Here is an 11,751-nt window from a genome sequence, read left to right as displayed (position 1 = left end):
CCTGACCAGTTATATATCTTATTCTGGTAAAGGCTAATCTCATGAGGCTGGATAAGGCTTGGGGTTAGATATTTAGTTTTGATTGTAAGGGTTAGGGTGAGTTATGTCAGTGAGGGTGCTCACAAGTACAGAAGTATATGATTCTCTGTGTGTGTTTGCACTGTGCCACCAGGCTTGAAATCCACCAGTGTGCAAACATTTGCTGAAATATTGCATGTTTATGTCAATAAACATACTGTGGGGTCAAAAATCCTAATAAAAGGTTTATATTATCATATATATATTTTTTCTAGCAAGCCAAGTTGGTGAAATGGCAAATATTTGTAATAGTGCGTTTATTATTATTAATTATTTATTATTATTATTATTATTTATTTCAGTGAACTTTGTAAAGCACTGTGAGACAACTCTGTTGTGATATTGGGCTATACAAAATAAATTGAATTGAATTGAATTATATTATCTATTAAATACAAACACATTTGTGTCAATAATGATTATGTTTTTCTTTAGCTGTGTCGTGTGTGTTTAAAATTTGATGTCTAAGTTTAAAAAAAACAGTTCTGTCGTTAAAATATAGATATCCACAATTAAGATAAAAAAAAGTTTTAAATCAAAACATTAAATCACAAGTTGAAAACTCTTATTTTTTACGAGTTGAGCCGGATATAGTGTGACGTCAAACGGGCCTGCTGCGACGTCACATCCTCAGCGACGGTTGGCATTTCGCGCACGAACTGAAGTGTTGACGATCATCTGACTGCAGGCTGTCATCTTCACCAGGTAACCCAGTCATTTACCTGCGGTGAGCTCTTCAGTTAGCACACTTCCATCTCCACACCACACATCACTGACGTGTGTGAGTGTCGCACACTTGGATCCGATGTGTTTCCATGTTAGCTGATGTTAGCTAATTTAGCATGCTAACAGAAGCTCTAGCCAGTATTGTCTCGATTTCTCCTTAATCAACTTACTGTCAAACATTAGTGCATAGTTAGATAAATTAAATGACGTGTGTTAATTAGCTACACATGATCGAAAAGGTAACACATGCAGGACAAATAGACCACCATAACGACGTTAACTCGGCTAGGCTAATGCTAGCTACAAGGTGTGCCCATCGGTTACCATGGCTTTGTCTCTACCTAAAAGTCAGTGGGGCGTGTTTAGGGCCTTTACACTGCTGAAATATTTAAAATGATCTATTAGCTCGTATAACCACTGGATCCTTCGGGCTAACCCAGCATCCCCTCCCCCTCGCATACATTTGGATTTAAGTTTCTGAGTTTCTGATTCTGAGTCACAGAGAAATGCAACAAATAGATTATTTTAAATGTGTAGTTCAGGGTAGTAACATTACAAAGGTTAAAGCCGTCAGAATCAATAGTTTTCATCATCACAACGTCTTAAATCTTAAATCTTAATCTTAAATAGCATCTCATCAATAGATGTACAAACAGGAATCACTGTGTAAAGCATGTGCAGCATATGTCAGCCTGGATATACTCTCAGGAGATCTATCAATAATGGGACACAAATTCATATTACGTTGTTCAACTTCAGTTGTAATTATCACTGAGGTACCTAAGTAGGACTTAACAGGAATGTCATCTAAATATTTATGTTTACACTGTGTAATGGGCAATAGATCACATCTATTTATATTTAAATAAAGACCTGGTGCTGCAGAAAATGTTTTCATCTGTTTAATTGTAGGAGAGTTGGATAAAGATGTCAATTATACTGTAAGAGTTGTCAGTTTATTAGGTACACCTTGCTGAATTCTAATGCAGACTAATATAACAACCCTGCTGTAACTCCTACCTTTGTCATGGGTATTATATTCAGTTTTTTTGGAATATTAGTTTATAATATTTCGTGCACTGAATTGAAATCATTTAGAGTAGACTTAGCAATTATTAGAAATGTCCCCAATGCAACACAATGCAGTTCAGTATAATCACAAACTAGAGCCTCCAAAATCACCATAATGTTGAATCAACTCCTCTTTAGAGATAAAAAAAAACAACAACTGGTGTCTTATTGTTGACTTGTGTGTTATCTAAAATAATGTCTTTATGTGTTGTAACGTTCTCTAGGCAACCATGGCCAACCAATCACTGGATATTATAGCAAAGGTTTTGGAGCAGTCAGCCAAGCTGGTGGAGGAGAAGGTGGATGCACAGTTGAGCCAGCTGAATGAAATGGATGAGGATGATTTGGAAAGACTGAAGGAGAGGCGATTAGAGGCGCTTAAAAAAGCCCAGAAACAGAAGCAGGTATGCAGCATGTTGTCTTTCAACTGTTTTGTGGGAACATGGGAATGGGAAATGATGATCTATTGAATTATGCAACAGCCTGAATTTCAATCCCCTCACTTATGTGAGTATTCATGATATTTCTGGAATATTGTGGACTTTTGAAGGAGGGATTGTCAGATAATCTTTAGTCAGAAAAGAGTGCAGGTTTATGTCAAGTTTTTCTGAAAGTGTTTCTCCAGAGCCATATAGAGTGGAAACCACTTGCAGTGATTATATCTGTCCAGGTCAAATTCCACTATATTCCACTTTTTGACATTTTATTGGCCCACCGTGATTTGTCCTGGTGTGTCAGTAACATAGCAAGTTACTGTGAGGCAAAGTATCATGCAAGTAAAGTTTTAGCACACTTTTAAATGGTTTCATCTGTTGTCATGTTTGAAAAGACCCAAAATGAACACTGTAAGCAAACTACTGCTAACATGATCAATTATTTAAACAGCATCTATGAATTGATTTCTAGATGATTCTAAGATCCAAGTCTTTGGATCCATGTAAGTGGCTGATCACTATAAGCGGTTTCCACTGTAAATGGATGGTGGTTGAATTCAATTCAATCGTTTTATTGTCATTTAACAGATAAAAAGTTTCACAGCACAATGAAATTCTTGCTTTGTGCTTTCGCCTTCAGTGCCTCTTCAGGATTGAAGAAATAGATAGATGAATAGAAAAAGAAAGGAGATAGTCTGGCAACGTCCAATAGTGCCTGCTTGTCGAATGTCAGACGTTTCAGAAAGCTACAAAAAAGATAAATAAACAAGAGGAAGCACGGCGTTGAAGAGCGGAGCGAGCAAATACGTCTGTCACTTCCTAAACATCACATCCTAAAGCAGCCAACAGAAGAGGCTGCGTGTTCTCATTGTGCTTGAATGTAAAAGCCAGTTTTTCTACTCTTTGGGATGCATTATTCTGTTACTCACCTTAGTTCTCTGTTTTTAAGGAGTGGTTGTCTAAAGGCCATGGAGAGTACAGAGAAGTGCCAAGTGAGAAAGACTTTTTCGGCGAGGTCAAGGAAACCAAGAGTGTTGTCTGCCATTTCTACAGAAATTCAACCTTCAGGTGAGTCCGTAGCTTGTATTTATTAAAGACCCCAAGTGACAGAGCGACGGGTGTTCGACTGAGGAATTTAATCTGGTGCTAAAAAGTCCATTAATTGAGAAGTTAGTCATCAGAACATGCAATCAAGTCATCTTTGCTGTGTTTTATGAGGAAAAGAACAAACATTCCCTGGTTTTTCAGCGTCTTAAATGTGAAGTGTGCTTCTGTTTTTAGTGTTACATTTTGTAGCATTAGATCTCTTCCACAAGGAAATTTCTTTTGTTATTTTTGCTAATATAACTAGAGTACGTTGTCATCAGGCTTCTGAACTTGTCATCTCATCCTGTGTCTCCTACGTATAGATGTAAGATCCTTGACAAACACTTGGCCATCTTGGCAAAGAAGCACGTTGAGACCAAATTCATCAAGTTGAATGTGGAAAAGGCCCCATTTCTGACGGAGCGGCTCCGGATCAAGGTCATCCCTACACTGGCCCTGCTGATCGACGGAAAAACAAAGGACTATGTGGTTGGATTCACTGACCTGGGAAACACAGACGAGTTTCCCACAGAGATGCTTGAGTGGAGACTCGGCTGTGCAGATGTCATAAACTACAGGTGAGACATTCGGTCGACTCCATCCTTCAGCTTTTAGGCGTCGTGGCCACTGAATCGCAGTCACTTGCTGATGAAAACAAATGAAAATGAAACCTGATTTTACTTCTTTTTTCTCCCTGTTTTAGTGGTAATGTGATGGAGCCTCCTACAGTGACGCAGAGGTCAAGCACAAAGTTCACCAAGGTGGAGAAGAAAACCATCAGAGGACGAGCTTACGACTCCGATTCGGATTCTGGAGATGACTGAAAAGCACTGACAGTCGTCTGGTTCTCTCTCTCAGGGCTACCTCATTTTCAAAAAAAAGACTAGCAGACAGCCCTCTTTGATTCCTATTCTCTCCTCTCAGCGACTTTCCTATTCATTACATCCATATTTTATACCATCCCATCAAATCTGATTTTATTTTATTAAAGCATTTAGGGCTATTGTTTCAGCCTTAATGATTCATCTGCCATGTTTTATATTTGAATAACTAAATCATAACATACTTGCACTTCAAGAACAAGGAAGGAAACATTACACATCAAATTATAATTATATCATCAACTAGCTCTTAGCTTTGTTGTCTTGTTCTTGATTTTTTTTTTTTTCTTTATCGGCTAAAATCTTGAGATTTGTCCTGAATTACAGATTAGCTCATATAGGTGGTTCTGTTTCTTTCACATTTCCTTGTAACTGTGTGAGTTTGATGGTAGAACAGAAACCATGATGCATAAATTGTTTTAGCATCAGAATACTTTTTTTTACTCAACATTTCCTTGTAGCAAGAGTTTGACTTACCTGGTGCAGACTTAATAAAAAAGTGCAAAACGAACTTTACATTTTGTGCTCCTGTGATTTTTATGAAGCTCCTCAAGGAACTTAATGTAAAAAATCAGATGTAGCAGTAAACTGAGTTAGTGAACGCATGGGATCCTACAGTTCCCATAATGCTAATCTTTGTTAGACCCTTCCTCCCCAAAAAGAGCTGTGTTGTATAATCAGTACTTTAATTCTAGCTCAGATTTACATTATATGCTTTATAAAGTTATGCAAGACTCAGTTGCAGCTATAGTAACGATGTAGATATGATGCTAAAAGCTTCAAGAGTCTGGGAATGTTCTGGTTTAGACACCTTAAATGCCTGAAAAGTCCTTGGACTTAACTTTTAAAAGCTGAATATTTGTGGTTGCAGATTAAAGAAAGCAGCATCAAAGCAGTTTCTCTATATTTTCGTTGGCAGTGTCATTCTAAAGTTTGATAGCTTGACTTCTTCTCACTGGAGCGTCCTCATAGCAACAAGGTTTCATTTGTGACTCTAAATCTCCTTTATCAGTACGACCCTGATGTTCAGAATAAGTGTATAAATCTGAAGGGAGGATGGAAACATTCAGAACTACAGTGATGTAAATTGGTCTGTTTGTTAAAAAATAATGTAAACACCTGTGTGAGTGGACCATAGGTGTGTATGGTCTTTAAATTGGCTTCTGAAATAATGTCTAACAGCTGCTTCTGGTTGTTTGACTCAACAGAGAAGGGGAGAGAACTTGTCTCCATAAAACAAACAAGTATACAAGGTTCATTTCAAAAGGTCTTTAATTTATGTTGAGCTGTTATAGGTCATGTTTAATAAGGAATCTGTCACTAAATTGTCATGTAGAACACATTACCAACTTGCTTGGATAACTTTAACTTGAACCCAGAGTCCATTCAAACCTGGAACACAGGCAGTTTTCCTTCAGTAAAAGTATTCAGATAAACTGGTGCTGCTGATGTTCCTGCTCCATGAGACAGGCCCCTGGTGTGCTGAGGGACTTGTAATGGGGCTTGATGACAGCAACTGTTATTAACTCAAGCCCGTCTTATGCCACTGCATTTTCTCAGTGTAGTGGAGTCCGAGCAGGGAGCTATGGAGCACGGGATTAATGGATGCAGTTGGAAACGGCGCTAAGGTTCGATAGCCTTGGGGGCTACAGGTTGGAGGAGGCGACGAACAATCAGCTCTCCTTTGCTGTTAATGTAGGTGTCAGCCATGTCCTGTTCAGCAGGGAGTCCACAGGGAGTCCTCAGCGGCTGGATCCTGAATGAACCAGGAAAGAGACGACAGAGGGACAGGAAGTGATACAAACCGTCTCTTTAAATGCCCCTTCAGTGACCGGACAAATAGCTTTAATAGACACTGACTGTTTTTAAAAAAAAAAAACATTACTACATTAAAAGTACATTACTCTTACCTCACAAGGTGCTTGACAAATTTCAACTGGCTATTGACTGCAGGTGTATTTTTGTGAATCACAGGTACATGTGCCTAAATACAAGACAAAGAGAGAACAGAGTCAGTGCAACCGAATTTTGCCTCAAGAAAATGCAGTAATAAAATGTTCTCGGTGCCTCTGTAGAGGAAAGATGCTATTTCTGCAATCACAGACAATCAGTTTAGCTTCTCTACTCCTCTCTTGTGTTCTTCAAAACATGTCCTTAATTTTTCCTCTTTGTTTTTAAATGTTTTTATCATTTAACATTAAAGAAGAAGAAGAAGAAGAAGCCGTACCTTTTGAAGCCCCAGGTGCTTCACCATCTCTTTCTCCCAGTGCGGCCTTCGCATCACACTTTTGACTCGTGTGACTATGTGCAGTTTATGAGGCTGGTCTGGATCACCCCCGTATTTCTCATGTTCTTCTGATTTCTCGGCAAAAATCTGTGAAGACAACAAAGCTAATGAGCTGATGTAATACTTCATTCATAAAGGAAGCATCATTATTACCATGGCCGGGTTAATCTGTTAGGTGTTAGGGAGCCCCTCACTCCTCCTGCCCTCTGTGCACAGTTTATAGACTCTGGACCCTACTGGAAAACTACCCTAACTAATTCATTAATATAAACCATGAGAGCACAACATCGACTAATATCATTAAGGTATTAAAAGTAGACTTTGACACAGAGAGGGCCAAAAGTTTAGGTAATAAAAAGGTTCTCATTAGTTAACATTGTACTCAAGTGTTATGAATGCCTTAACAAATGTGCTGAATTTGAAAATTTTCAAGATGATGTTCAACTAAATGACACAGAGCGAACCCGGGGCTTTTGTTTGATTCTTACCTCTGTTGGGACTCTTGCTTTGGCAAATTTGCTGCGTGCAGGTACAAACCAGTGTGACGTCTCTGTTAGGATCTGTGAACACAAGCAGTGACCACATACATTAAAAGCAAAGCCTGGTAATATAGCTTCAGCAAAAAAACAGATCAGGTTTCTTATATTGGTGTAGCACACAAGTACAGTGATCTGTAGGGTTGAGCCATGTTTAGTACTTTAAAACTTTACCTTTCACTTTACTATTTCTTGGCTTATTCCACAGTGTTTTAAATCAGTGAACTGGGCAGCTATTTTTACAATTTCTGTAACAATGTGATCAATTTGTCGGGTGGAATTTTCTGGTTTACAGAAACAGACATAATGTTATTTTAGCATTTCTTTTCTTTTTTCCCCCCAAAAAAGTTTCTCTTTATATTACAATTATATTTTTAAGACACGATAAAAATAGAGACAGAAGTTATCCATGCAGTGTCCTCAATTTATAATTTAATTACCTTAAAGAATGGCACAAGTTATCAATAATTAATTGATATATTATTTGTTATATTAACTTTTGCAAGCCAAGATCTTCACTAGGGTTTGAACTTTCAGCATTATATTGTAAGCGTTTTTCCCGGTAGAGTTGGAAAATATATCGAACAACACAAATAAATCGTGACATCACCTGGTGTGTTGATTTTTAGTAAAAACCCAAATAAAATCAGTTTATTTCAAGACAAAGAAAGGTGGGTAAACTCTTGCTTAAATACAAAATGCTCTCACAGTGTCGACACCGAAATGTTCATATTTAAAAGTAGAATAACTGTGTTGTTCTTACCTTGACTGAAAAAGAGCCCAAACTGCGACAAACACCAGACATGTTTTATTTTCCCGTTAATCGCCAAGGTTACCGACAGCTCTGCTAACCAGCGGATAGACGCGGAAGTCAAACGTAGATAAACGTTGTTGGGGAAAAAAAACAAAAATGTAACTGCATTCACATCATATTCAGATAAGTTTACAGACACAACTTTTAATTTAAAGAGCTCTAATATCACACAAGCTTTATTCAGGACGGCTATGTCTCCTCCATGAATGCGTCCACCGGAAGTGTCCTGGAGTTACATTGAAACTACACCGATGTGACAAACGTTCCCTGAACAAGGTTCCTATAGTTATTTTTTAATTTATTTTGACATTTATAATGTACTATTTGAACCCAATAAGATGAGATCAAAATATTTAGTAATAGTAGTAAATAATAATGATTTAGTTAATTTAGCTATATGAGTTTCGTTCGTGGACATTTTTTCCACCAATAGGTCTCCCCGGGAATTATTTTTGTGGCGCACTCCCTGATTTCCTGACTTGTAGATAGGCATGACCACCCTGTTGATTTTCTAGAAGCTCTAAAAAGACGAAGGCTAGACAGTAAAATGACACAAAACCACGTGTCAGGGATGGAGACATCCGCCATCTCCGTCCTGAAGCGGGCCGTGGAGCTGGACCAGAGCGGCCGCTTCCAGGAGTCCCTGGTCTGCTACCAGGAGGGCATCCAGCTGCTGATGGACGTGCTGAAAGGTGTCCCTCCCTCACACATACACACAGCAGAGGCAGCATGATAAAGACACGAACCATAAGTTATTCTTGTTTCCTTTCTCCTGCCTGCAGCTGTGAAAGATGACTCAAAGAAGGGGCGCTACAGGGGCAAGATCAAGGACTACATGGACAGAGCAGAGCAAATCAAAGCTCATGTGAACCAGGTGAAGGAAGGTAATTAACACTAAAACAACTGCCCCTGCCAAGGATGGATGGGGCTCCAGGTTTAGGCTTTTCCTAAACCTAACCAAACTGAGACTGAGAACTGTAATAAACAGCAGTAAAAGACACCTGAAATAAATAAGTTAACTAAGTCTACAATATATGTTTGCTTGCTGACAGCTGTTGTTAAAAGAGTTGAGACCCTGATGCCTTTAAGGAACTGCAAGAGACTGTACCATCTAAAGTCCAGTAGTGTAGAGTAGAGTGCTGTAGCTGTTAAATGAGTAACGTTGAGTGAGTAAAGGTTCCACCTCTAACTTCTATTTCTCGTCTCTTTCTGTGTTTCCTCTCCTGTCAGATGGGAAATACCATGAGCAGATAAGAATAGCAGAGGATGCTACTGGTTACAGCTATGACACTCTGTTTAAACCATACATCAGCAGTTTGCTCACAGAGGTCTGGGTACAAGACCCATACATCCGGCACACCCACCAGGCAAGATCTTTGTTTTCATCAGTGCTTTATTGTATTGTCTGCTTTTTTTAAATTAGCAATCAGTCTATCAGTTATCTTTTCTGTTACTTGATTAATATATGGCAGATGGCACTTTGATTGACTGTAACTTTGTGAGGGTGAATGTGAACATACAACCACTGAAGCACACTATCAAGTGACATGACAAGAGTGCTCTTCATTATCATACTGTTTTTTGAGGTTATGGGGCTACTGTGTAAAAATTACACTTTTAAGACCATCATTATTTTAGCCAATATGGTGCTTAAATGGTGCACGTTCTCAATTTATGTTTCATCAGGTAATAAAAGTGAGGCCTTCAAATTCTTTGTCTGAACAATATTAAAAATAATATTACATTTACAGAAACGCAGCCAATCTCAATATTTGAAAAGCTGGAACCACAAGAAACTTAAATGATATAACGATTATCAGAATTGTAACTAAGAATCAGTCAGACGAACAAGCATGAATCAAAAACTTGAAGTGTAAAACTTAAAGTTTGTTGCCTGAAATTTTTAATTTTCTTTTTTTACAATGCGCATACCACTCTGTACCCTTTGTATTGATGTTTATAGTTTAACACTTAATTTTAATCTCAACATAAAACATGTCAAACAAACTCCTTCCCCCTTCTCTCTCCACTACAGTTGTACAACTTCCTGCGGTTCTGTGAGATGCTGCTAAAAGCGTCCTGCAAGGTGAAAAAGATCCATCTGCTCACTTCACAGGACGAAGTAAGTTATTTAACCGATGAGGTCACACTATGTAGCACCTCTGCTTGGTTTCAGTTCACTTCTGTTGTTTCACTGCTGTGCGTCCTGTCCTGCAGGCGGATGGCGGCCAACAGAGCAGCGCTCTGGCCGAGCTGAAAGAGAGTGTCGGTGCTCAGGGAGTGACTCTGGACCTGCAGTTCTCCTCCACTATACATGACAGGGAGATCAGGTACGGCTGCAGCGGACACCTGAAGGACAAACAGCTTACTGTTTAGCCTAAAATTAGCTTCCAGTAATTTAAAATTAAAAGTGTCTTTTTTTTCAGGTTTGACAATGGTTGGATCATCAAGATAGGAAGAGGACTGGATTACTTCAAGAGACCCAAGGTGAGGCCTTGTACTTAACACTCAACAATAATAATCTTGTTCTATCTCTGCTGTTGTATAACTACGGTGCTGAATGTCTAGAAATCAACATTACTGAGTTCTGTGTTCACTTTATCTTCCAGGGACGATTCTCTATTGGATACTGTGACTATGACTTCAGGCAGTGCCAAGAGACCAACGTAGACATTTTTCACACCAAACACACAAAAACACTATGAGATTCATGAAGCTTAAATTCCCTTTTTTTTCCCCCATTGCAAGTGACTTAATTAACCTACCTGCCCTCAAAATGCACACAGACATGTCTGCTGTTTGGCCTTAACATACATGTGCATGTGATCGATTTTATAACAGCTGCGTAATTTTTTATCAGAGGTTTTTGTTTTTTGCTTTTTGTTACACTTCATGTGTTAAATTTGAAATAACTGTGTTATATGATGAATTCTACATTTCATCAGTCTTATGTGTGGTTTATGTCTTTTTCTTCTTCTGTTTTCATCTGTCTTTACGTGTAAGGGTTCTTTTCTATGAACTTTTTAACACTTCTATAAACGGGTGGTTTAGGATTGTCTACAGGGAAGATGCATTTTAGGGTGTCACACCACCATCTGGTGGAAAAAATACATTCAAACATTTTTAAAATTTATTAAAAGAACTTTTATAATATTATATGTCACTGGGTTTTTATTATTTCATTTGAACTAGCGTGTCCAGCGTGTCTCACATTTGAAATATACAATTCAAAATAAATGAACACATATAAAAATATAATAAAAAGGCATCTTACAGGGTTAGTAACTGTAAGCTCTATTTAACCCAGTAAAGGCTGATTTCGTAAACTTGGTGTACATATAGCTACCATGCAAATTGCAGCAGATTATTAAATTGAAATAGTTAATTTGATTTGTGGTACACAGTGGTGTGTAGTTATCTATTTATTCTTTTCAAACCACTATATTTAATTTACAAAAGAATCCAAACTCAATGTCCATTTATTTGCCTGCTAATAAAAACTTTTTTTTTTATCCTGGCAGTGTCTACTTCTGCTGGTTGTACACACAGAGATTGTAAAAGGTTAAAGCTGCCTGGATAGTTGATCTATTGGTTTGTTTAGTATATATAATACCATTTAACATGACTGATGGACTCCTTATGAAAGGCACAATGACATCAAGTAAATGGTTCTATTTAAATGTAAATTAAATGAATTAATCTAAATTATTGAAAAATGTTTTATCTCTCATGTTGTGAACCTAAAGCTCTGTATATTTGACTGTGTGAAAAATCAGGTGGTATCAGTGATTTGGTGTATTTCACTTGCTCAGGGTTTTCAGATATTGGAGTCAAATAT

The 11,751-nt window shown here is 38.0% G+C and overlaps 3 protein-coding genes across 4 annotated transcripts; 2 read left to right on the top strand and 1 right to left on the bottom strand.

The window, feature by feature from the left end:
* Positions 1-700: 700 nt before the first annotated feature.
* txndc9 (thioredoxin domain containing 9) lies at positions 701-4,767 on the top strand. Its single transcript, XM_070838073.1, has 5 exons — positions 701-783; positions 2,100-2,279; positions 3,259-3,377; positions 3,719-3,973; positions 4,099-4,767. Exons 2-5 carry the CDS (start codon positions 2,106-2,108, stop codon positions 4,217-4,219), a joined length of 669 nt encoding a protein of 222 aa, XP_070694174.1. The 5' UTR covers positions 701-783; positions 2,100-2,105; the 3' UTR covers positions 4,220-4,767.
* A 763-nt stretch (positions 4,768-5,530) lies between these two features.
* Positions 5,531-8,124, bottom strand: mrpl30 (mitochondrial ribosomal protein L30). Of its 2 annotated transcripts, XM_070838359.1 has the most exons (6): positions 8,085-8,111; positions 7,863-7,941; positions 7,052-7,123; positions 6,504-6,650; positions 6,187-6,260; positions 5,531-6,032 (listed from the first exon to the last, which is right to left on the bottom strand). In XM_070838359.1, exons 2-6 carry the CDS (start codon positions 7,902-7,904, stop codon positions 5,900-5,902), a joined length of 468 nt encoding a protein of 155 aa, XP_070694460.1. In that variant the 5' UTR covers positions 7,905-7,941; positions 8,085-8,111; the 3' UTR covers positions 5,531-5,899. The 2 variants fall into 2 exon arrangements, with proteins under 2 accessions (XP_070694460.1, XP_070694459.1); XM_070838358.1 differs by having other exon boundaries at positions 7,863-8,124.
* A 271-nt stretch (positions 8,125-8,395) lies between these two features.
* On the top strand, positions 8,396-11,050 carry mitd1 (MIT, microtubule interacting and transport, domain containing 1). Its single transcript, XM_070838364.1, has 7 exons — positions 8,396-8,605; positions 8,696-8,797; positions 9,144-9,280; positions 9,949-10,035; positions 10,131-10,243; positions 10,340-10,400; positions 10,523-11,050. Exons 1-7 carry the CDS (start codon positions 8,461-8,463, stop codon positions 10,616-10,618), a joined length of 741 nt encoding a protein of 246 aa, XP_070694465.1. The 5' UTR covers positions 8,396-8,460; the 3' UTR covers positions 10,619-11,050.
* Positions 11,051-11,751: the final 701 nt, after the last annotated feature.

Source organism: Pempheris klunzingeri, chromosome 10 (assembly GCF_042242105.1).
Source record: "Pempheris klunzingeri isolate RE-2024b chromosome 10, fPemKlu1.hap1, whole genome shotgun sequence".
NCBI classification, from domain to species: Eukaryota; Metazoa; Chordata; class Actinopteri; order Acropomatiformes; family Pempheridae; genus Pempheris; species Pempheris klunzingeri.
The sequence above is the reverse complement of the archived record's forward strand: the minus strand, read 5'-3'. Positions and strand labels throughout refer to the sequence as shown.